The sequence below is a fragment of the Argiope bruennichi genome, chromosome 4 (genome assembly GCF_947563725.1).
Source record: "Argiope bruennichi chromosome 4, qqArgBrue1.1, whole genome shotgun sequence".
Taxonomy (NCBI): Eukaryota; Metazoa; Arthropoda; class Arachnida; order Araneae; family Araneidae; genus Argiope; species Argiope bruennichi.
In genome coordinates, this window is record NC_079154.1 from 101,135,232 (window position 1) to 101,161,861 (window position 26,630).

At 27.0% G+C, this 26,630-nt stretch overlaps 1 protein-coding gene across 2 annotated transcripts in view; it reads left to right on the forward strand.

Moving 5' to 3' along the window:
- Positions 1-26,630, forward strand: part of LOC129965603 (sodium leak channel NALCN-like) — a 54,444-nt gene that overhangs the window by 24,312 nt on the left and 3,502 nt on the right. Inside the window, exons 22-39 of one of the 2 annotated variants that reach the window (XM_056079642.1) lie at positions 135-266; positions 4,259-4,426; positions 5,193-5,297; positions 6,934-7,037; positions 7,138-7,258; positions 7,353-7,451; positions 7,796-7,996; positions 8,083-8,157; positions 8,359-8,478; positions 9,214-9,282; positions 12,621-12,769; positions 13,361-13,454; positions 14,123-14,252; positions 15,154-15,269; positions 18,304-18,357; positions 18,438-18,547; positions 20,449-20,599; positions 25,654-25,845. In XM_056079642.1, the coding sequence (XP_055935617.1) occupies positions 135-266; positions 4,259-4,426; positions 5,193-5,297; positions 6,934-7,037; positions 7,138-7,258; positions 7,353-7,451; positions 7,796-7,996; positions 8,083-8,157; positions 8,359-8,478; positions 9,214-9,282; positions 12,621-12,769; positions 13,361-13,454; positions 14,123-14,252; positions 15,154-15,269; positions 18,304-18,357; positions 18,438-18,547; positions 20,449-20,599; positions 25,654-25,845 (2,190 nt within the window). The remainder of the gene's footprint in view (positions 1-134; positions 267-4,258; positions 4,427-5,192; positions 5,298-6,933; positions 7,038-7,137; positions 7,259-7,352; positions 7,452-7,795; positions 7,997-8,082; positions 8,158-8,358; positions 8,479-9,213; positions 9,283-12,620; positions 12,770-13,360; positions 13,455-14,122; positions 14,253-15,153; positions 15,270-18,303; positions 18,358-18,437; positions 18,548-20,448; positions 20,600-25,653; positions 25,846-26,630) is intronic. The other variant, XM_056079643.1, reaches the window with a different exon arrangement.

The following is a 26,630-nucleotide window of genomic DNA, read 5'->3' on the forward strand; positions in this document are numbered from 1 at the left end:
TTTACATGCTTTCTTATTCATGCATTAGCTTTTATTATTCTAAATTATTTACTCAATTTCTCTACTAAAGTGAATATTATGAATTTTGTAAATAGATCATGGATTTTGTCAACTTATTGTTTGTTTTATATTAGGTTGCTGAATATATATTTGTGACTGCTATGAGCCTTGAAATTATTCTCAAAACTCTAGCCGATGGTTTGTTTTTTACTCCAAAGGCATTAATCAAAGATGCTGCTGGTGTTATGGATTTTTTTATTTTTGCTGTAAGATAGTTTTATTGTATGTTTTCTTTATCATGTTCCATACTATTCTGTTGAAAGTATTTTAAAAAAAACGTTTCACCTACTATTATTAGAAATACCTCATTTTATATGTCTAGTATTAATGTTTTACTTATGCAGTATTATTTAAAGAAATTTAATACTTGAATCAAAGTATTTGCTTTAAAAAATTAAAATTTTATGAATTTAATGTTATGATAAACCATAAATTTTTAATCTTTTGTAATCAAAAATTATGGTTTTGAATTTTTAGTTATTTTTTATTTCTCATTCTTATTTGAAAACATTTCAAAATTGCATCAACACCATTTAATTTTTTTTGTTTTTGTTAAATTTGACATTTTATTCACAATAGTAAATCTTAATTTTTAAAAAGTTTGTTTGGGAAGGGGAAACTTAATTATTATCATCCTTTGTAGCGAAAAAAAAAAAAAATGTTAAATTGCATAATTTGTTATAAGTTTGTTCATGTTATGCTTTATCTTTTTAAATACTTTAGGCTTTTTTTCTCTGGGTCCTTTAATGAGAATTTGGTGTGTAAAGGTATAATGTAATTAAGATTAGCAGAAATATATTGTATACACTCAAGAAAATTTATGAAATTTTCAAAAGCTTTTAGAACAAGATTAGTTTTTGTTTATTAGAATTTTAACTATGATTTTGCAAAAAACAGTGGCTATGTGATTTCCCCCCTTAGAAATCTTAATTATTTTTTCATAATAGAGAACTAATAGTGTTTTAATTATCAGAATAACCTATTGAAATTAGGGTTTTAATCATTCAGGTTTTAACAGTTGCATACCTGTATGCTATAAATAATGTTGTGAGTAATACTATTAAATCTTTTTTTAATTGGTCATGGAATTTTTTTAGATAGTAGTATTTTACATTAATTATTTTTTAAAGATTAATACAAAAGTTATTTCAAACAGTATTATAAGTAATTATTTTAATTAAAAGCAGATAATAGAATACTGCATCATACATTTTGCCTTGTAATTCATTCATGAATACTTATATCTAGAAAAATTTGTCTTTTTACTGCTTTTTAATTTTATTGATGTTTTCATGGCAAAATTATTAATATTTATTTATTATTTCATATGTAATTTGTAGAGAAAGCTATCCTGCATGAGTATTGCCTTGAAGTGCTGCTTCTGAGAATGTTTGCTTTTTCATGGTAATGTGTGTACATTTTTTATTATTTGCTGCTGCTTTTTGTGTATTTATTTTGCTCATTTGCTATTTAGCATCGAAAATCAGTGATCCTTTTTCTCATGTGAGTATGACCTGTAATACAAAATTGGTGAATCTTTCTTTAATTTTTGAAGTTTAATTTCTTATATAATGTTAAAATTGCTTTTCTGTCAAGTTTGATATAATTTCTTAAAAGTTTTTATTCCCATTTTAGGAGTTTTATTTTGTTATATTTTGTTGCATTATTTTATTTTGTTGCATTCCCACTGATAGAAATTAGTTAGGCTATTTTATCATTGTGTCATTGTTTTGTTAATGGATAAATTTATGCTTAAGAAATTTCATGTTTTCATAAGGGTTTTTTTTTGAGGGATGTTTGTTTTGTGAATAAAATTCAAATAGATTTTTTTGAATGCTTTCAATAATAGCGTATATTGAAGAAAATTGAACGTATTTGAAAATATGTATACGACAGAATTTAAAAGTTTAAAGACTACATTTCCCTATGGCAGTAAAAGTATATAATTATTAATAAAAATAAAGCCTTTAATAATATTCTAGCAAGTAGAAAATACTTTTTTTAATCAAAATTGTATATCAGCCATCTATATTCATTCAACCATTGCTGAAATCTCCCTCTAGCATGTTGCCTCCCTGCTTTTCCAGAAAAACAATGAATGGTGGCTTTTATAAAGCAAATTAATTGGCAAAAGTTACAAAGATCCATTTTTTTAAAAATTGTTTTTATTATTTATTTTTAAGATCGTCTCCATTGAATTTTGGTATTTGCTTTTTAATATTTAGTCACAATATCCTTTTTTTTTTTTTTTTTTTTTTTTAATATGCTGTAAAATTTTGTGTCAGAGCAGGATCCGATTCCATCAAAATATAAGCAAAGTAAAATTAATGTAATTTTTAGTTTGCTCGGAATTAATATTTAAAAGCAAAATAATGAGAATTTTAAAGACATTTTTTAATAGAATATGTAGACATCATTTTTTAAAAGCTCCATTTGACATCAGCAATCTAAAATGTTTTGACGTGGTCAGCAGTAACTAAGTTGTGGCAGTTTATTCTCACATCAAACTTGTCCTACGTATCTATTTTTTTTTTTTTTTACTGTATGTATACTAAAGTGATAATGCTTTGAAATCCTGTTTGATTGTGTCTTATGATGTAAATGTGAATAAAACATAAATCTGCTAGGCGAGCAATTCTATGTGCATTTGTATTTTTGCAGTTATATTGTATGTGTTGTTATTAGATCAAGTTTTAAGAAATTGCATTTTCAAAATCAAATTAATTATATACTAGATAAAATTAATAAATTGATATTGCATCCACTCATTCAAGAGCATATTTACAGATGAGAGTAGAAGAATAATTGCTATTTTTAATTATTATTCATGACTGACTGACGGACTGGAAACAATCAGTATTGTATTCAGTTGCTTTGTGCTATTAATTTTTTTCTTTAAATTCTTTTCATCTAAAATGATTTGAAAAAAAACTTCCTGTTTTTCAGTATTAATTCTGCTCAGTGGCTGTTTTTATCTTCTCTGCTCTTTAATTCAACAGAACTGTTATTAACAATTATCTTATAAGAACTTATCATTTTTAAGACAGAAATTTAATTTAACTTCTTACTTCTTTTTGCTTCTTACTTCTATGTGATAAATATAGAATGGTTGAAACACTACAAGCTCCTGGAGTCCATAATTACATTATTTACCTTGGATCTGGATGACTGTTTTGTAGATATTCTTTAAATGTACTAATTATTTTTTTTTCTATTATTCAACAAATTTGCCTAGAAGTTTATCTTATGGTGGTAGCATATACCTCCTTGAACTATTTCTGATAAAGAGAAACTGTATAGAAATATCAACATATTGTTTTAGAAAAATTCATTTATCCATAAAAAAAATTACTAAAATAGCCTTATTCAATCTGATTTATGTCAAAGTCACCTGAAAGATTTTGGATTAATTAACTTAAGTTTCTTTGAGGAACATTTGTGAAAGATATCATTGGTATATTTGAAGACACTGTTTACCTTGTAATATAAATTGAATCATTAATATTTTTTAAGTTTCTGAATATGCTGCCTAAGTTTCAACTGCTTTTCAAAGACTCCATCTAGCCTGACTAAGTCTCAATGCATCTTTTTTAGTTCATTTGTTATGTTCTGTTTGTTTAAAGGTAGATATTACCAGGATGCTTATTTAAAATGCTGTTAATTCTGTGTAAATAAGAACATCAGAAGTCCCTAAATTTAAAAAATATTGTTTCTTTTATGTTGCAGTTTCTATCCTGTAATATATCAAGGAAAAAAAAAAAACTAAGAGAAACACTGAAAGGTTGTCCAGAAATTTACCTTTAAAGTTAACATTTAGAGTCTCAATTCTTAGTTTAAATTAATTTCTACTATATTTTGAAACAAGAATTTGACCATATCCATTTGTTTTCTTTAATTTTTATTTCGTAATTTGCTGATATATGTTTAAAGCTGGATTACTGATAGCACAAAACTTGATTTAGAACATAATTTTTTAAAGTTATTTTTTTAAAAGGATTTTTTTAGATTTAAAAATTTTTAGTTAGAAAAATTATTTTTTAAAGGATTTTTTTAGTTGAATGAAACTTTGAACTACTTTTATGAAACTTTGTATTTCAGGAATATGTATATGATTTGTAATTAAATTGCATATAATTGAAATTATTGACATTCATTTTACTTTTTCTATGCTTTCTTAATAACTGTTCCTTTTATTTAGGTAAGTTTAGTATTTTTATGTTGGATGCCACAGAAGGTTCCACCTCAGTCTGGAGCCCAAGTTCTAATGATTTTGAGATGTGTACGACCTCTACGTATCTTCAGTCTTGTACCTCATATGCGCAAAGTAGTTTATGAACTTTGTCGTGGATTTAAAGAAATTCTTTTGGTATACAAATTTGCTTTGCTTTTCCCATAATGTATAATAATTTCCATTGTTTTCTTTTTTTTGTTAATCTATTTTTTATTAATGCATTACTTATGTTTAATAAATTGTACTTACATAAATAATAAATTCTATGGTAATAATTCTGTAGAATTTTTCAGAAAATATAATAAAATTAATTTGATTGACATTAAGTTTTTGAATAAATTTTCTATAGATAATTTATTACTTTAGTAATGTTTTGGTTTTTTTCCCCCACTCAGAAAAATTCGACATTGCAAGGATTGTGATAGCTATTATGATAATGATCAGTATTTTCTAATGGAAATACTTGTGCAAGTGAATTAATATTCTACATTACACATTTTAAAATATCCTTACTAAATTACTCACTCTGCTAAACTACTATGATTCAATTTTCTTAAATCAGACAAATAAAAGTCAGAAAAATTATTTATACAATTATGTAATTAGTATCAATTGTATAAAAACAAATATATGTACTTGAAATTCTGTTTGTAATAAACCAATGTTGCATTACTTTTGAGATTCACATTTTGATCATTAAGTTTTCTGAAATCTTTTAGTTACTCTAATTTATTAGATTTTATTTTTAAAATTTTCTTTATGCATTTTTGCTCAATAGGGCTTTTTGTATTTCAGCAGAACCAAAATAAATTTCTTGTAACCTCCTTTTAATGCCTTGATTAAAAATATATTGTTAAGAAATGTAAAAATCATAATTTTAAAAGGCCTGTATTTATTTTAGGTCTCTGTGCTGCTTATTGTTCTAATGTTTGTATTTGCTTGCTATGGAGTTCATATGTTTGGAGGTCGGCTAGCTAGGTGTAATGATCCAGACATAAAATTGAGAGTAAGTATACTTGCTTAATTCTAAATTTAGACATTAGCCCTTGCCTTATTATAATGGTCTAACCTGCTATGATAGGGCATTTCAGTTGGACTGGATAGCACAATCACTTCCTGAACAAAGAGAAAAAAAATCTATGTTATGAGATGTAAAAAATAATAACTTCAGTTCATTCATAGATGTATCTGAAACAAACATTTAGGGTTTAAAATTGAAATGCATCGTTGAATCAACTAACAAATAATTATATCAGGTGAAAAAATTAATGATAATTATAATAAGGTTATCAGTTAATGAACCATAAAATAAAAGAATATTAGGAAGAAAGAAGGAATTTTTGTTCTAAAATACTCAAAATTGGGTAACATTCTACCTTTCATGCATAAGAAATGCAAATCTTTTTTATAATTTGAAAATTTTAATTTCTTACAGATAAGAGCTATTAGAATTATAGTTAAATACACTCATCTTCTGTTGCATAACATTCAAGTCACTAGGTTTTCTCTGGGCCTTATCTTTTATCTTATGTTACTTTTTAGTTTCTTGCTGTCTTTGATAACCTTCTCTTTCAATGCTTGCCTCAAATTTGCATTCTTTGATTTTTCTTCCCTTCTTTTTTGAATGTTTTAATTGTGATCTTTAGCAAGTGAAGATTTATCAGTGAAGAAGCATTTTCCCCTATTAGTGCAAGTTCATAATGAGATAGTAGATGATCAGTAACACAGTAGCAGAAGCTTGATTGGTCTAATTAAGAGAATTATCGTGAAATTTTTTAGCTTAGAAGTAATAAAGCCAAAAAGTATTTTAAATTAATTCAACAAATAATAAATGAGTACACAAATGTATGATAATCATTATAAAAATGAAATTTTGTCTCACTAAACATGAATAGTAATGGAGAATAAAATTACTCAAATGTTTGCAGAAGAAAATCGCTTTGTCAAACTTGCCATTAAAAAATTATAAAGGTTATATTGCATCTTCAAATTATACTTATTATTAGAAAGGGGATTTCCTGGACTTAAAGGATATAATAATTATAATTCTCGGATGAGAATGTAGGCGAAAAATTCTCTGGTAATATGCAAATATACTTGAATTAATCATTTGTTATTTAAAAAATAAACATATTTCAGTTTTAAAATACTTTTTATAGCGTTAACTCATAATTTAATATTAATTACTTAATATTAAAATTGAGCAATCTATTGAAAAAAAAATGCAACAAAAGATTAAGATATAGAAAATTTTGAATTAATAGTTTTAAATTAATTTTTTAATTATAATGTTATTGAAGGTTTTGAATGATTACTCTTATGTAATAAACTGCTGCATAGATATTTATTATGCAAATGTTAATTCATTATGTCTGTTAATAATTTACTTAATTTTAACAAGAATATATGCTATTTGAAATAAGCTTTTGTTGTTATAATTCAGAAATTTTATTTAATATTTCGATTATTGATATCTTTTGAATAAAATCGCATTCCATTCCATTAAATTAGTATAACTATAGAATAATCACTATTGTTAGTATTATATGCATTTTCTCTCCATTATAATATAATTGTTTTTGAATTTTTTTGAAATTGATGGGAAAATTAGCTGGTCAAATAATAAATAAGAATTTCTGTAGGAAGAATGTGTTGGAGTTTTTTGGAGAAAGATATTCATCACCAAAATGAAACTACAGCCTGGTGAAAATGAATCATACCCTGCTATGCTTGTGCCAAGAGTTTGGTAAGATTTCACTTTAATTTTTTTTTTATTCCTATAGTCAAAATTCTTTTCCTTATTATGAATTGAAGTTAATAATATAATTTTAATTTTTAAATATCAGGGCTAACCCTCGACGATTCAACTTTGATAACATAGGCAATGCTATGCTGGCATTGTTTGAGGTTCTTTCATTTAAAGGTTGGCTAGACATCCGTGATGTATTATTACAACGACTTGGAACAGTCAGTGAAGTTTTATTATCAAACATATTTTTCTAAACATAAATATACTTTTTGTATTTATTTATCCCACCCCTCGTTTTTACATTTCTTTTAGGCTCATGCTATATACATCCATATCTTTGTCTTTATGGGATGCATGATTGGCCTCACATTATTTGTTGGTGTAGTTATTGCAAACTATAGTGAAAACAAGGTGAGGCATTCATTGATTTTTCCACTTTCTAATTTTCAAATTTTGAATAATTTTATTTTTGTGTAATATTCTATAAGAAACTCTTTTAGAGAAAAATTATAACTATGTTTTTTATAGCATTATTTAGTAAAGTTCATTGTTTGCATTTATTTTCCTTAATGCTCTTTTTCTCAATTTATTTTAAATATTCTAATTTTCATGATTATAAGCTGTTTATTGTTGAAAAAAATTTTAATATGGCCTATGAAAAAGAAGCATTTTTCATAGTTCATATTAAAAGCTCTGTATGAAAAACACCTAATGCATTTTTTTCAGTGATGATAACATTTACTTTAATATTACAGGGCACAGCATTACTTACTGTTGACCAAAGAAGATGGTGCGATTTGAAGAAACGACTGAAAATCGCCCAACCATTACATTTGCCACCTCGTCCGGATAGCCACAAATTCAGAGCTTTTATATATGATATTACTCAAAATATTTATTTCAAGCGTTTTATTGCTGTTCTTGTTTTAGCAAATAGCAGCTTGCTGTGTGTTAGTGTAAGTATTTGGAGAAGTATTAATTTTTTTTAATGAAATTAATATTTTCCATTCCTTAATTATTACATTTCACTTTTTATTTTTAGTGGAAATCAGATGAACATCATACGATACCACTGGCTACATGTTCTGCAGCATTTACTCTACTTTTCACTATTGAGGTATAGTTACTATAGTTTGATTTCTTTTGTTTTATTTGTTTATAAATTTTGCAAATTAAATGTAAAATTGTAATCTTGATTTTTATGTTATAATGAAATGATATTTATATAATTTCCTCTAAATTGAAAACTTTTATTTCATTTCCTAACAGAGATTCTCAATGTATAATAATTAATTTTATGTGTCTATTTGACTTGTAGGTCATAATGAAAGCAATAGCATTTACGCCGAGGGGCTACTGGCAGAGCAGGAGAAATAGATATGACCTTCTTGTGACAGTAGTTGGCGTGATTTGGGTTGCCACTCATTTCATGCTAATGGTATGATTATTCTTATAAAATTCAATACATATCTTCTGATTGGTAAATTCAAAATTACAAAATCTGTTATTTTTTCCTTTTTTATTCCTTTGTTTATTATGTGTTACAATGGAATTGGATCCATTAATATATGCATGAATAGTTTTTCTTTTTTACTTAAAATTTCTTATTAGCATAACATTAAAATATTATCAATAATTTCAATTAATTTTAATGCACTAAAAGTCAAAGCTATTGCTTGAATTATAACTTCTAAAAGATTACAATGTAGTTAGAAATTAGACTGTTTACTCATTTTATTTCAAAACAATGGGAAAGGAAGTAAATTTAAAACAAAAATTAAATTTAATCTTGTTTAAAGAAGGAATTCATTATTTCAAATATCTATTGCTCTTATTGATAAGAACAAATTGTATTCATGTGTCTGAACATGTATTTAAAATAAATACCTGATTTTTTTATTTGCTTTTTTCTAGAAATTAAGCTGCTAAAAATTTATGAAAAGAATTAATTTTGGAACATTTTGCTTTTTTTAAAATTAAAATTTAATTATTTTGCAATAAAAAGCTGGATAGTTTTCAAATATTCTATTATTTATAAAATCAAAAAAAAAAAATGTTTTTACTTTTTGTTTTTAATGTGACAGATCAACTTTTAATATAAAGCTATATCATATTTGTTGTGTAGAAATGCAAAAGAAAATGAATGTGTAAAGTTTTATACATATTTTTTCAGAACAACACGAGTAATTCAATTGGTTATACAGTTGTTATCCTGCGTTTTTTTACAATTACTGGAAAGCATGTAAGTAAAATTAAAACACTATACAAAATTTCAGTGGTTTTTAAACTCTATTATATATTACATAAAACTATTTACATTAACTGTCTTATATATTAGATGTATATGATTTTAAATTTGTTCAAGTAAAGATTAATGCCATCAAAAACATAACTTGTAATAAAAACCAAGTCTCGCAACTCAGTTCTTCTATCGTAAAAAGTTGTGAGATCCATGTAATACCAAGTCGGTCCATTTATTCAATCCCTACTTAAGTGTCCTTCTGTCTTAAGTTATTACGTAATTAGCTAACCTAACAACATCTTATAGGGACCATATCAATATTAAAAATCTTTTATGGTTTCAATAAATAGATTAACTTGACCATCGCATGGAAACACAATGTATCTTTACATTAAATTAGATTACATTAACATATTAAATTAAATTAGATTGTTTATTTCGATTGCCAAATCAATCTATTTATTTAAACCATAAAAGATTTTTAATATTGATATGGTCCCTATAAGATGTTGTTAGGTTAGCTAATTACGTAATAACTTAAGACAGAAGGACCCTTAAGTAGGAACTGAATAAATGGACCGACTTGGTATTACATGGATCTCACAGCTTTTTACGATAGAAGAACTGAGTTGCGAGACTTGGTTTTTTTATAAGTTATGTTTTTGATGGCATCTCATTTCTTTTTGTAGATAGTCCTTTTCTTATTTTTGTATGTAGTCTTCCTCTTTTTCTTTTCTGGTACTACTTCTTGAGATTCAGCTACAGTTTTTTTCAAAGCCCAGTCCCTGTCTCTATGGGCTTTTCTCGTAAGCTTTGATGTTACAATTTTTGACAAGTCTGGATGGTAAATGCTTCTTAGTCTGTTGTATTCACAAATTGAGGATTCCTGCAATTTATTACTTCCAAAGTCGACATTTATTAGTAGATTAGATAGATTAAATTCCACGTAAGCTTGACCGGATGTGAATGCTGCAGAACTGATATCCATCAGTGTATTATTTAGACTTAGGCCCTGACTTTTGTGTATAGTTATAGCATAGGCTATACATATGGGAAACTGTTCGCGATGAACATAAGCTCTATTAATAATTTCAAATTTAGTTTTGACCTGACTAAGCTCGTAAATATGTTCTTTATTAAATGCAATGTATATTTTCTTAATTATTTTTTGTATTTTCCTGATCAACCTTTACTCTTTGCACTATACCGGTAGAACCATTAACTAAACCAAGACTCATGTCAATATTTCGCCTTAACATGACTTTTGCTCCTATTTTTATAATTATGTTCTCTTCCAGGCCTGCAGTCATTGAATCATCGTCTTCATATTTTTTATGCATTCATGAGCTCTTTTTGTTAGGTATCTGAGGAAATTTATGCTATCTACAGCTGTAAGTTTTATTTTGGGATGTGGAAGAGATTTAAGCATTGCAGTATTTAATTGTTGACTCATGTTATTGTAGATAATAAGCAAACGGTATCATCAGGAAGTTTCAAGAGGTGTTCAATTATTTCAATTAATCTGTTTTCATTTGAATTTGATTTGAGAGTTATTAATCTAGTCGAGAGTAGGTCACGGTCTTTTTGTGTATTCACACCTAATCTTATTCTATTTAGCATTTCAACAAAGTCAGAATCATTGAGCTGTCGCATGTTAATTGTAAGTTCATCGTATATGAACAGTTCAGTCGACAGATTCGGTACACTGAGGGAACCTAACAACTTGTTAGTTTCAGCAGTTGATAGTTTTTCAAAAGGTGACTTTTCTCTTACCGGCGGAAGCTGTAAGAGATCTCCGAAAACTACAAGATGTTTTTTTTCGAAACCACCCATTCTGATCGTCTCTTGTGTCGAATATTTCAGATAAGCGTAAATGAATGTATGATATATGTTAAAGTAACATTGGATATCATCGACACTTCGTCTATGATAAACAACACTACTACTTTCAAATCTGATCTCAGAACTTGGAGCACTTCATCAGAAAGTGGTTTGTACTTCGGTGTTGCTTGTGTTCTACAGGCAGCTGCAATAGTCTATGTATAGTCAATCTATTCTATGTATAGTCAGCTATTCCTGTTGGAGCACTAACTGCCACTTTTTTATTTGTTTAAATACGTCTTAACCCACATTTTCAGAGTTTTTATTAAAAAGCTCTTTTCAGTGCCACCAGTTCCACTCACAAAATAGTGTAAAACGTCAGTGTTATTATCAGTTGTGTCCATTTTATTTGTGATCATATCGAAGACTCTTTTTTGATCGACATTAATTTTTGCGATCATACTTTGAAAATCAGTTTGCTCTTCTTCTACCAGATTGATTCTCTGAAAGTCATCCATTGCGTTTGCAGCTTCCACAGCTTCAAATTGACTTATTTCAAATTAGATATTCTTACAAACCTGTAATTTTGAGATTTAATTAATTTTTCCCAGCGAGAATAGTGTCATCATACGAAAGACCGTTTTATAGTAATCTGTATTGGATGCTGCCGGATGCCGATCCAGTGATGCCAGAACTTGGCGACCATTTGGCGACTTGACGACGAATTTGCCGACAAAATGGATAATGCTCGAAACTTCGAGAAATTTATTGATCCGTCCATTATTACACGAATATTTTAGTTTTTCCTTGATTTATACACTAAACTCTAATTGTATTCTAAATTTGAAGCTTCTATGTATGCTAGAAGTGCCTTAGAGTTTTGATGATCGGTCAGTCAGTCAGTCAATCAATCAGTCAGTCAGTCAGTGACAAAATTCACAAACTTTCACTAGTTATAATTCTTAAACTACTGGTTCAAATTTAATGAAATTTGAAATATACCATATTTATATTATTATACTGAAAATTCAGGCTTCTAGTTTTATCCACAACGAAGTTATAGAGGTCAAAAATGGCCTGAACTGCTTCGAGAAAAGGATAGTACGGCCGTGCCGCTTGTTTTTGCTCGACTTGGGGGGGGGGGCACAATCGAGCAAAATATGCCCCCAGATATCTTTATACTGAATAACAGAAGGTACAACCTTCTCTTTACTTTTCAAAATTTCAACAATATTTTGTGGGTTTTTTATTGATTAATTTTTTTTTTTAAAGCTTTTAATTTTTAAGTTTCTTTTTGCTTAAAAATTTTTTGGATTTTTTTTTTATGTTTATGAATCTAATAATCTATGTCTAGTTTGAAATATTAGAATTTTTATTTCCTAACTATTTGTATTTTTATTTAAACATGAAAATTTCTTTTCCCTTTTGTCTCTAAATGTTCTTGCCATAATTTACATGAACATATTTTTGCTAATTTAAAACAAACTTTTAAAATTAATGTATTTAAAAAATTTTAGGCCACTCTGAAGATGCTAATGCTCACTGTTGTGGTATCTGTGTATAAAAGCTTTTTTATCATCATGGGAATGTTTTTACTGATTTTATTTTACGCACTTACTGGAGTTTTGCTGTTCGGAACTGTAAAGTTTGGAGAAAACATTGGAAGGTATGAAATGTATTTTTGTTTAATCAATACACAGTTTTTAACTCTACACATCATTTATTACTTTAATATTTATATAACAACTTTTTTAACTATACATTGCCACATTTCCAGCATCCCACTTTTTATATTTAAAGATTAAAAATTTTAATGGGTCCTTTTATTTAAAAAAAATATCTGAAATGTAAAATATATAAATAAAGACCTCAATTTTCAAAATAGGGATTTAATTTTTCATGTATCATTTTAAATCTGTTTCACTCATGGGATTTATTTTATACACCAAATCATTTCCTCATTGCTATTTTATTTAATATATTCTAAAATTTACATCAGATTTTTAATGAATGCCAGATCAATTACTCCAGATTTTAGTGACAGACTTGACTGAAATTTAAGCTTTGAATAAATTTGAGCATTGATAGATTAATACAGCTACTGCATAAATAATTATTTGTAGTATCTTTAATAAATTGTTCTTAATAGCTTTGAATACTTATCCTTTGGCTAGTTAATGAACTTCTTTAATGAATGAATAAATATGTCATGGATTAATTAATATATTAAAGCTGTTGTATGTTACTTTTATTCCAGGCAAGCTAATTTTCAAACAGCTCCTAGTGGAATAGCTATGTTGTTTCGTATTGTTACAGGAGAAGATTGGAATAAAATTATGCATGACTGCATGGTAAAAAAAGAATCTTCTGTTATTATTATTTCATAGAAATTTTGAAATTAATGCAATTTTTTTGAGATGCGAAGATGCTTATAATTATTGTGTCAGTAATATTTATTTTTTATTGAATAATCTTTATTGGCTTGAATTTTTTACATACTGTTTTAAAACAGAATTGCAAACATTGTTATATAATTGCTTAGTAAGATCATATATTTTAATCATAATGTGATTTTTCAATTGTGTATTTTTGTGAATTAATTTTTTACTTGATATAATTGATCTCATATCATTTTGATGAGAAACATGAGTCAGTTTGTAATTTTCTTTAATATCCTAAAGTATGATAATAGTATTTCCTGTTTTTCATACTATTTTTAAACTTTATCAATAAAAAATTGAGAAATATTTTTAGGACCTTCTTAGTTATTTTCTATATTTACATAGTTATTATTGAATTAATTGAAGGCTTGGTTTTTCTCAAAGCCTAGGCAAATAATTTGAATCATTAAAATATTTATTTATTTAATAAAATAAGTTTGTTATATTATACTGTGTTATACTTCAAGTATTAATTTAGACATTGATTGTTAATGTTCTTTTCTTCTCTTAAATTGGACAGTATTTTATGCCAATCAATTTTATATTATACTATACAAATTATAATTTTTTTGTTTTAGTTAAGTCCTCCATATTGTACTCCTGGTGAAAACTATTGGGAAACTGACTGTGGAAATTTTACGGGAAGTCTGATTTATTTTTGCTCATTCTATGTGATAATTACATACATTGTTCTAAATCTTTTGGTAGGTAAGTAATTTTTTGAAAATGGTAAAAAAATTAAATAATAAATTTGCAATTTCAATTATTGTTTGATCAGTGTTTTCCAGTTTTTGTTTTAAAATTAAAATTCATTAAAAATCAAAAATTCTTTTGATTGATGTGTTAATTTAATCTAATGCTTGTGGATCTGAAATATTACAGTTCCTTCTTTTACATTATAAGAAGGGTTTTTCCCCCCATTTATGAGAACAATGACAGTTATTTATTGAAACAACTAAGTAATGAATATAATATAAATTTTTAAAAACCAGAAATTTTATATTTTTTTTAATTTAAGAGTTTGGTTTATTTTTTATTAAATGCAACAAGACGTGTTTAATTTTTTTCCAAAAAATATTTTTTGAACCAATTATTGGGCCAGTCTGTATCAAGGTATTTGTCAATTTTCATAGTGAGGTATTATTAAATATCGTATATTTGTATATTTAGATTTTTAATTGATTTTTTTTATATTCTTTCATCATTTTTAGCTTTATATTATAAATGATATTCAGCAGTTTTAAATGAGACTTATTTCACAACTTGGAAACTATATTAAATTTGTCTTAATCTATCACATCTTTTATTGATTTTGTTAAGGTGGATTATTTATTGATTCTGTGGCTGAATATTTATGCAATTAATATACAAACTTACAAAACTGTTTAAATTTTACAGATATTGATTTGCATGGAATTTTTCATTTGCAGTAATTGTATTATTAATTAAAATCTTGGAATTTTTCTTTTGAAAGATTCTGATGTCAGAAATCATGGATATTGAAATAAAAATTAATATATAAATCAGATGAGTCAAACTAAATGAACTGTTATTCATATTTTTTAAAATATTATCCTTCACTAATCTGAGCTTTTTTTTTCTCTCGTAGCTATCATTATGGAGAATTTCTCCTTATTTTATTCAAATGAAGAGGATGCTCTTCTCAGCTATGCTGATATTCGAAACTTTCAAAATACTTGGAACATTGTGGATATTCAACAAAGGGTAAATGAAATTATTTCGTGCTTGATGTCTTAATTTATCTTTTCAGATATGATGAAAAATTCATCATAGCTAGAATTTTGAAGCAGAAAAAAAAATCACCATACTCAAGGGATACATCCTCAGAAAATTAAAATACATATATATATAAAATAGGATTCTATTAAAATTGGAGAGCAGTTTTCACCAATTTCAATAGAAAGTTAAATAAAGAATTTTCATTACAATTATTTAAGCTAGAACATTTAAAATACATTTATTGCAAATCAATTGTTAAAAAGTTTTACATTATTATTTTGGTAATTTTAATTGTTAATTTCTGATATATTATTTATAGTTGAAATGTTTCCTAATATTGCATTTTTCTATTCAAATTGCTAAATGTTTTCTTTAAACAATATTTTAACTTTATTATGATACTAAAAAATTAAAAATAATTACAATCATTTTGAGATGAAATAAGGCTGATAAATTTATTATTTTAATATTTTATTTTTTATAAGCATTCTGGAACATTTAGATTTAAAATTTTTGCATTGTTTATGATTAGTGCTATTTTGACTTTACCTCCTTTTTTTTTTTTTTTTAAAGATGAAATGTATATTAACAATTTTGTGCATCAACTGGTGATTTTGTTCAGGTGCATCTGATATTTCTTTTACATTACATATTGAAAATCAGATATTTCACTTTTAAATATATCTGTGCACATTTTATTATATTTGTTACTTAATGTTCGAGTTTTAATGTTCGAATAAGTTTAAGTTTCCCTTTTCACCTTGTAACTGTGCAACTGACATATAATTAAAACAAATGATAAAAGGCATGAATAGCAAATTCCGTTCAAGGCATAATGATTGAAAATTGTATACTGTTAAACAAATACTTGCATATTACAGTTTTTCTTCCTTGAATAGATTTGTTGATTCTGAATTAATTTTTCCATCGAAATTTGTGATAAGCCCCTCTAAATATAGACAAAAACATATATCTGCAAGTTTTGTAGATAGAAACAACTTAGTATGTGCATAAATGAATGTAGAATAAACATTTTACTGCTTGACACTTTTGCACTATTAGAGCCATGTAATTTTTAAGTTTTACTATACACTTCCACAGGAACTAAAATGTCCATATACAATTGTCCATTTTATTTATTGAGACTGAATTTGAATGAATTGCTATTTAATTAAAAATATATTGGTGCTCATTTGCACCACAGTTATTTATTCATTTGAAATTCTAAATAATTAAAAAAATAAACAAAATGTTGGCATTTTCCATTGATAATTTCCATAATTATTATAGCATAAAATTGATTCTTATACCATCTGAAAATTCTAAAAGTTATCATTGGTTTGCTATCGATTTAATTGTTATATAGTTTCTTATTTAATTTTAATGCATTTGTAAAAATATTTTTAGAATAAATAATAATAATACTTTTCATTGTTATAATGAAAGTCAAATCATTGTTTTCATTATAAAAAATATTTTATTCTTTTTTTTTTATTGATAGCCAAGGTATTAAGATTAAAACTTCCTGCTGAGTAAAATTTTTTATAGAGCATAGTTTCCGTTGATTTTATGGATAAAGTTTAAAAAGCAATGCTGAGAATTTTTCATAATTTGTATACTTCTGAATATTATTGCTCTTTTCCAAGATATAACTGAATGCATAAAAATATATTATCCCTCTTAGAGCCTGAAGGTGTTTTTTTTTCTGCAGTGCACTTAACAAGCACATAACAATAAATAGAACAGGTGTGAGGCATCTAAAATATTATATTTTAATATTATGTTAAGTATTAAAGTTTGAAATTTGAATATACTTTGTCCAAATTGTTCCTTATTAGTTATATCATTAAATCCAAATCATGTATAAAAGATTTCATTGAAATTTTTCACATGCAGTAATTTTAATAAATAAGCTAGACTCCAAAAGTAGATATATTCATGAAGGTAACCTCTTTGTAAAGCATTAAAAAGTATATTTTTACTTTTTAAAAATTTAAAATTAATATGCTATTTTTCAAAGCAAAGTTTTCTAGTATTATGGCAGTATATAAGTTTTCTTTTGATTTTTTTTTTTTTTTTTTTAAAAGCACGAGCTTTTTGGAATAATTTTGTACATGTTGTAACTTTAGATATTAGAAGGAATTCAATTTTTCTAAATTGCACTTCGTTTTATTTGAAAAAATAACACTACAAATGCTTTTTTTATATTTGTTTCTAAATCTTCTTGGTCATATTATGTTATTTGATTATTTAAATATGAAAGGCTCATAGGTATTTATAATAATTGTCAAAACCAAAGAATCAGTCCCCAAATCCAAGTTACTGTACCTATTTCACTACTTTTTATTTCATTTGAAAGTTCGTTGATTTTGATTAGAATTTTTTCATTCTATTGAAAGTTTTATCTATCTACCTCTTTTTCCAATTTTTGAGAGAAGTCACAAAATGAAAATCTGACACAGTTCCCATCCTCAACAACTTGACTAATTTCGCCAAATTTATTTTGTTATTTCGCGAGTGTAGCTAACCAATCAGAACCATGTTTATCACACAAATAAAGTTTAAAATTGTACTTTCATTTTATATGATGCATTTCAAAATTCGGGAGTCTGTCTAAATTTGTTATTAATACAACAATATAACAAATGTATAATTTGTTATTAATATATTTACAATTTGTTATAATGCATCATTATAACAACTGTATTAATTTGTTTATAAGAGGCTGAAGACATCCAGTCTCTTATTAAACTAAAAGCGAAACTTAGCCTATATTTAAATGTTTTGTTTCTCCAACTTGAAATAAGTGATTTCATTTGAAATCATTGTTTAAATTTCTTCTTATTTTCTAAAACAAACTTTCAATAATTTATTAGTCACTTCATTGTGAGATATTTATAGCAGATTCAGATATTTATAGCATTATTAATACCAAAATTTTAACTTAAGAAAAATAACTTTTTATCTTGTTTTTTTATTATTTATTTATTAACATTTTTTTTGTTTTTTGTTTGTTCAGGGTTTGATTCCCGTTGGAAGAGTGAAATTCTTACTTCGATTGCTCAAGGTAAAGGTAAATGATGGTACTGGGTATTTTAGATGTTTTAAAAATACTTCAAACCTTATCATATATGTTTTTTCTCTATTTTCCAGGGAAGACTCGAAGTTGATCCTGATAGAGATCGTCTGTTATTCAAACATATGTGTTATGAAATGGAAAGAATTCATAATGGAGATGATGTCACTTTTCATGATGTTTTGAAGTAATTACAAATAAATAATTAAGAATTTAGTTTTAGTGCTTTGAGCTAAGTTTGTTTGATAAAAACATGGATGCTTTTTTTATTACATATTTCAGTAGTCAAGAAATTTAATCGTACTACAGTTTATTTTTTCTTTACTGAATTTTTAACAGATGCTATATAATTCAGTAATAATATATTTAATAACAATATATTTAATCTTTTGTCTTCAAAAGTATACCTTTAAACTTCCTTTCAATTTAATTTTAAAAACATTGTATAAAAACAACTAATATTCATAAAATGTTTTTCTAGGTTTTAATTATGTTCTTAAAGTGAATAAAAGGTTTAGGCTATTCTTGTCTAAAGATGAAATTTTATGCTGTTGGAAGAATTCTAATTTTTAATCCAATATGAAGATATTAATTTAGCAATTATTTTCACGTTTTTTTAAATTTGCAATTTAAAATATTATTTTAGCAAAATAATAAAAGAAAATGAATAAAATTGATAGTATAGCTATTTTGAATGGAATTATTATGTCGTTTTATTGTAATGTGACCTCATATAATAATTATCATTACACTATGTGCAAAATATTAATTTGAAGATGTTGCACATTGCTTGGAAAATGGATAAAATCATATCTTATTATTGTCAAAATGCATTAGACATTATTTCCAAGTACAAGGAAGTTTTAAAACTGAATATGTTTTTAAAATTGAAATATTCAACATCAGTATATAACGCTTGTTGTTTTATTTATGATTATTCCTGAAAACCAAGGATTAACATTTTGTTATTTAGCAGTGTTAGGAGACTAATTTTTTATAGAATTTATATGCATTATTTCATCTTATATTTCTATTATATATATGTTATTAAAAGGCAGGAGAATCATTATTTAAAATACACTTAAAAAGTTTTTTTTTCATAATCATGAGAAGTTTTCGATTTATTAGATGATTTAAAAGTTCTTTATTTCTCATATCCAATACAGTGCATGTTCAATGTACTGTTATCAAATGCGGAAGAGAGGTTTGTGTGTAATTTTTTATGTGTTCAAAGCAGGAGTTTTCTGTAAAAACTTCACCTGGCATTTCTTTGAAATTTGTGATTTTCACATGATACAACATATTATTTTTAGACAATTAAAGTTGCATTAATTAGACCTTGACAGAAATAAGTAAATTCAAAATCCCACTCAACTCAGAAATACAACTTCTATTTTGTTTGAATTTAAATATTTAGAAAAAGATTGGATATTAAAAAAGTATATACACTTTTAAAATTTGTAACATTCGTTTGATTTCATTCCAATGGCATAATTTATGCAGATAAAAAGCTGTAAGAGATAGGTCAGTCTACATCTTGATACAAGAGCAGAAAATTTTTCCCTTCTTTGGTTTTACTATGAGATTTTAATAGGGATTTCTTTGACACATGTAGTCTTAGGAAAGGGAAATTTAGGTATCTAGAAGAATGTTACAAGCATTAGAGATTTTTATCCCTTTACTCGGAGCATGAGAAAATGCTGAAGTAAACAGTTTTATAGAGTGCATGTGTAATTAATGAAGAAAAAAAAAAGTGGGAATTGGATCAGGAAATAAGAGAATATTTTAGAATGATGTTATAGTCTGTGTATTTACTATAAGCGGTTCAAGGTCACATTTTCTTCCTCGTTATTGGTTGTCTGGTGCCAGTAACGCTGTAGAAAATGTGACCTTGAACCGCCTATAGAAAATACAGACTATAATATGGGTTAAATTAAGATAAAAATTAGGAAATTAATTAGAATTTAAATTAGATTTTAAAATATAATTATTTATATATTGCAGTTTCTAAAGATTTGTTTTTATTTATTTATTTTGGTAATATGAGAACGTTTTCTTTTCCATTTATAATATGTTGTTTATTTTTAGTATGCTGTCGTATCGATCCGTAGACATAAGAAAGGCTCTGCAGCTTGAAGAACTCTTAGCAAGGGAAGAACTTGAATACCTTATTGAGGAAGAAGTCGCTAAGCAAACAATACGCCAGTGGCTGGATAAATGTCTCCGACGAATCAAGGCAGTAATTAAATATTTTAAAACTGATAAATGATATATTTCTGAAATACCGTATATTTCCGAATAGAAACGAAAGTGCGATTTTTTTCTTCCAAAATTATTTTATAAAATAAATTAATTAAAAAAATCTATTGTTTTCAATGAGGGTGAAAATATTGCTATATAGGTAAAACTGGTGGAATATTTTGCAATCAAGTTGCTGTAAGTAAAACACCTGACGGCAACGAGGATAGTTTTTAATTCTGCGACTCTGTCTGAAGCGAGCACTTATTTTTCTCTTTCGTTTCCTGTCTTGTATACAGTCTATTATGTCTGTACTAATCTTATTTGCTTTTCTATTATATCTGAACTAATCTTATTATCGAATTAGCTGAAAGTTCTAAAACCTTGCTCGACATTTCTCCGTAAATCGTCAGCCCTATGCAGACAAACCAGTAATATTACACAATTTCGAAAGTAAAGCAACTCATTTTCATAAAAGGAATAACTTATTTCATTAATTTTTTTTAGACTGAAGAAATATAAACATTAAAAACAATAAATGTTATATTTAGCGATATTTTCCGGTTTATTGCTTGTCGCCGGCCAAAGAAAATGTACCTAGCTCTTTTTGCATGATTAGCAGATCCCTATATAAGCCGATAAAGTTTTTAAACTTGCACGGAAATATACTGTAATGGAATGTATCATTGATGAATATGTAGCTCTATTTCATTCCTATATATATATATATATATATTATCGAATCTCTATTCAATGAAGTTTCACCATTTCCGTATAAAAATTTCAGTATAAAGTGAAATAGAAAGTTGTAAATTCAGTTATAAAAGCGGGAAAAAAAATGAAATTTAACTGTCCTAAACTTAACTCTTTGAATTATGCCATATTATATGTTACAATCAGAATAGCTGTCAGCACAGAGAGCATTAGATAAACTTTTATCTTTTTCAACAGCTTATTTCACGTTTCCATTCTCATGACAGCCGATTTAGTTGATTTTGTTCAATTAATAAAGCGTCGCAAAACTTAAAAAAAAAGAAAAAAAATTAAGAAAATAAGAAGATTTAGTCAGTCAAATCTTGTTTTCGGTCAGAAAAAAAAAATATATTATATGATACTTGTCTTTCGTAATATACCGAATAATTGCGGTGGCTGTTCATCAGTTTAAAAATTAAGAATGTGCTACTCCTATGCCAGGACGCCTGCTATAACTTGCCTATATATAACCATATACTTACCTTCGCTTCACCGCTGTTGTTGCAGTAAGCAATATATACAGGATCGGTCATCTGGGGGTGCGACGGATGCTATGCACCGGGGGCCCCAGAATGATCAAGAAGTAAAATGATATTCAGAACAATGAACATTTCATCTGAAAAATTCGAAAAATAGAACTGTGCATCATTTAGCACATAAATCACAAGAACAAATTATCCTTGCTTTAGAAAATGATGTACTTAACAAAATTAAAGATGATATAAAAACCGCCACGTACGCGTAATATCAGGAGTACAATCCAAATGGATTGTACTCCTGATATTTCCCATAAGGAACAAACTTCAGCCCTTATTAGATATGTAAATTTTGAAGAGAAGAAATTAACTATAAATGACTTCTTTATAGGGTCTATTGAAGTAACTGATGTGACTGGAGAAAAACTAGCAAAAGCTCTATTGGAAATTTCAAATTAATTATTGATGTAAAAACTTAAAAAAAAAAAAAAAAAAAAAAACATGAATAAGAAAAATGCTGCAAAAATATTGTAAAATTTTATATAAAAAAAAGTAGAAGAAAACCCAATCCAGGAAATTGGTTTGCTACAGGATTTGATTTTGAATTAAAGAGATGGAAATAATGCACAAGATATATTGCAGTTCATTCTAAATTGTAATGCTTTATTTCTAAATGTGTTAGCTGAGTTAAAACTTTTATTTACATTGTCATTTACCACAGCTAATGCTGAGTGCTCTTTCAGCAAATTAAAATAAATAAAGGGTTCTCTTTGATCAAGCATGTGTGCAGAACGTTTAAATGCACTTGCTATAACTAAGCATCGAAAAAGAAGCTACAAAGAATTGCAATTTTTCTGAAGTAATTAATAGCAAAACAAAATTACGCATTAAATAAACATGCAATAATATTATATGTTCATGTTAATTTTCTTATTGTACAAAAAAAAAAAAAATGTTAGGGCCCCAAATGGTTTCTTGCACCCGGGGCCTTTTATAGAGAAGGCCGGCGGCTCTGAATATATAATATAAATGCCTTGTAGTTTTGCCAGTAGAAAATGTGAATGATATGGTGGTAATTCAATGGCTAAGAGTATTACAAACTTCCTCAACATGCACATCTTCTCCTTGTCAGTTTGATATTTTTCATCCAACAATGAATGTTTTTATGAATTTGTAATATTGCTTTCATGCGCAGTAAGTCTCCTGGCAAGGAAGATAGTTTTGCTGATATAGTAGTAATGTTGGGTCAATGATTCCTGACTGTGCGAACAAAGGCGTTATAGGTCTCTTCCATGTGCCGTCTAAGACTCTAATGTGGATCGGCCCGGGAAGTGTCAATACTTTATTTGTGGGAAAAAAGGATCAAGAATATTCCAGAAATTTGATGATAGTTATAGGGCTAGCCATTAGGACTTGATTTCCGGCATTTATTCTTGAAACCGAGAAGCCTTGGGATTCTTTGTCCTGTCATGGGAATTATAAAAGAACCGAATGATTGAGCTTTCTTGAATGCTTTGAGCTATTGCCATTGCTTATAATCAATTTGTTATTTGTGTGCTGCTCTTGTGTGTGTTTTGTTACTGTATATTCATGCAGAATAAGGCGTTTATATCATTTATTGATCCTATTGGACTTTTCTACTATCCAATTAATCTCGGCAGATTACTCAAAGGACTGTAACAACACCAAATAAGATGCACAACAGATGATCTGCAACGCATTTTTATATGTAATAATTAATGAGAATTCATCTTTAAAAAAAAATTACATCTGAATAAAATTTTAGAAAATTATGTATTTTATTTTTCAAAGAGTAATCTTTTGAATAAAATCATAAATATTCAGTAAAGTAAATGTATTTCAAGACAACAAAAATCGAAATTCTTGAATAGACAATGAGAGAAATGGGGAAAGAAAAAAATAATAATAAAGAGCAAACAAAGAAGGAATAGGATAAAAGAAGGGGGGGGGTGCAGTTCTCCAAACCAAGTCTGCTCTGATTACATCTCCAGGGCATATAAGTTCAAAGGAAGGAAAAGAATGGGCCTTTCTGCAAATCAATTATTCAATTACATACGCTGTGGGTTTTCAGGAGCTGTGTGATGAGTCATCCCGATTTCTAGTTTCTCTAGTTATTGCTTCATTTTCTGTCTTATTTTTATGTTTTATTGCTCCCCCCCCCCTTCATTTTGATTGATCATCGAATTCTCAGAGTGACAAAACAAGCAAAGAGCATTATAATTTCAAAATGGGAAAAGTACGGGAATTTGACAAAATAATAAGTAAGTTCAAAATGTGCTACAGCTTTAATGGACATGCCACTGCTGTGTAAATAACATATAAATGGTATTCAAACCCAAAATTATACAGATAATTTTGTTGAATGGAGATTCTACTGTATCTAGTTGACTTTTTTTTAAATGGTTTTGTTAGAAAAATTATTTAAAAATTGTTTTTTAAAATAATTTTTATTTTTAGAAATTTGATTTTTAAATCAAATATTGAAAAAAAGATTAAGGTAGATTGAATTAATAAATAATATTTTCTGATAAAAAGAACAGAATAACCTATGCAAAGATTTTGGAATACAAATTAATTTTTTTAAAAAATATTCAAATTAATTATAAGAAAATTATGCACTATTTTCAAATAAATTTTATTTTCGTTTAATAAAATTCTCTGCATATAAAAAAAAAGCTTTTAGCTGTTATCTTATAAAATGAAATGCTTTTATATTCGATTGTCTTTTGAAATTATGTAATTTATCAAAATGAGAATATTTAATATTAATATAATTTATATACAGTCCATCAAAAAAAATATTCGAATACTTCTTATTGCTCATTATCTGTAAAAGTTAAAATTTTTTAAAAAAATTGTCATTTGATTTAAAACTGTGGCTTTATTTAAAAAAAAAAAAAAAAAAAAAATGCTTTCAAATAAATAATTATTGATATCGGAAACGGAGTAGAATTTACTAAATGTCAACTCTTTTCTTTCATTTATTTAAAAATGAAATAAAATAACTTAATCTAAAGTAATTTTGAAAACCGTGTTTAGTTTTCCATTTTATTTTAAGAATGTTTTATTACTTATAGATTTTCTTTTGTAAAGTTGAGATGGAACGCATACTATTCTGAAATTTTTTTGTTATTGTTACATGTTTTTAAAACTATTTGACGACAGCTAATAAAATTTGAAACTGTAGTGTTTTTTTATTCTTCTTTTTTCTTTAATTTGTTTTAAAATTTTTATTTTCACTCCAAAAACTATTAACTTATAAATTTAAAAATTAGTAAAAAGTATAAAATGTATCTTCATATTTTTAATACTTAATTTTTGTCTTGTTTTTTAAACATTTTATTGTAAATTAAGAGTGTCAAAGCTTCATTATATCTAAAAATATATTGGGGAAAAAAAAACGTGAACATTATTTAACATTAGGATTTTAAAATTTGAATTAATTAGAATTCATCAATCGTTTTATCCAGTATTACAAAGTGTTATAAGTATTGAAGCTATTTTAATCTGGAGAAACTTTGTGTTGTAATTGAGTTTTTCAAATCTATTCATGTAGATCCCTTATTTGGAAAAAAAATAACAAAAAAAAAAAATCACATATTTATCGAGACCATATTTTTACTGCAACAAGGATTTACATTTTAGTTTTATTTTGCAATAATTAGTTTCGGAATAGTGAGAAATGTATGGATGCTTTTTTTGATGGACTGTACCGGAAAGAAGTGTTGGCTTTGCAAATCTAAAATGTCTTACTTTTCTTTCAACATTTGATTTCTTCAATCTGGTTTTGTTTTCTTCCTTTCAGAAGCAACAAAATAGTTTGATTAACAGTTTGCGAGCTACAACTGAAGCATTGCTTGCGGGCTCTGACATTCTTCCAAATAAGCCTGTTGCCTCTGAGACCAAAGAGGAAGGTAAAGAAGAGGCCGCTTCTGCCTCTGTCAGGCATCGTAAAAAGGGCCAGCTGCCCGGAAGGTCGGACAGCATTTCCTCCCAAGTGAGTAACCTCAGCATTGATGAATTATGTTTTATACAGATTGTATGTGTGAAATAGTCTGATTGTATTACAGTGTGTGTGTGTGTGTGTGTGTGTGTGTGTGTGTGTGTGTGTGTGTGTGTGTGTGTGTGTGTGTGTATGTGTGTGTGTGTGTGTGTGTGTGTGTGTGTGTGTGTGTGTGTGTGTGTGAGTAAAATAGTCTATATTTGCAAATCTTTTTATTTAGATTCTTAAATGCGATGATTTGATTACAAAAATTAGGTACTTTTCCATTATACCGGCTCAGGCGATAAAGTCGCCAATAATGATGCAACCAATGCCAAACGGAATATCGCCCCTAGTAACCGTAACAAGTAACTGCCACAACCCCCGATAGACATCGGGGTTGACATGTCTATCGGGGGTTGTGTAACTACTTGGTGTGATTTGTTCCTGCGACTGTGTGCTGTCGCCAAAATGATTCTGCTGTTGACCAACATAATTTAAAGCATAGAATCAAATAAAAATCTTTTAAATTATATTAAAAATCGCAAGTTGATAATAATTAAAAATTAAATTCCAATTAAAAATATTAATGGAAAAAATCATTAAAATATTTTTTAAACTTGTTTTCATATTATATTTGAATTCCTTCCAGTCCCTTGAAGGGCCGCGGTGGCCTAGTGATAAGGTCGCGGCTTCGGTGCAGGGGAGCTGCAGATTCGAGACCCGATTCCACCGAAGAACCTTCATGCAAGCGGGTCTGCTGCTCGTTAAATCCGTTGAGGCCAAACGTCCTCCCGCTA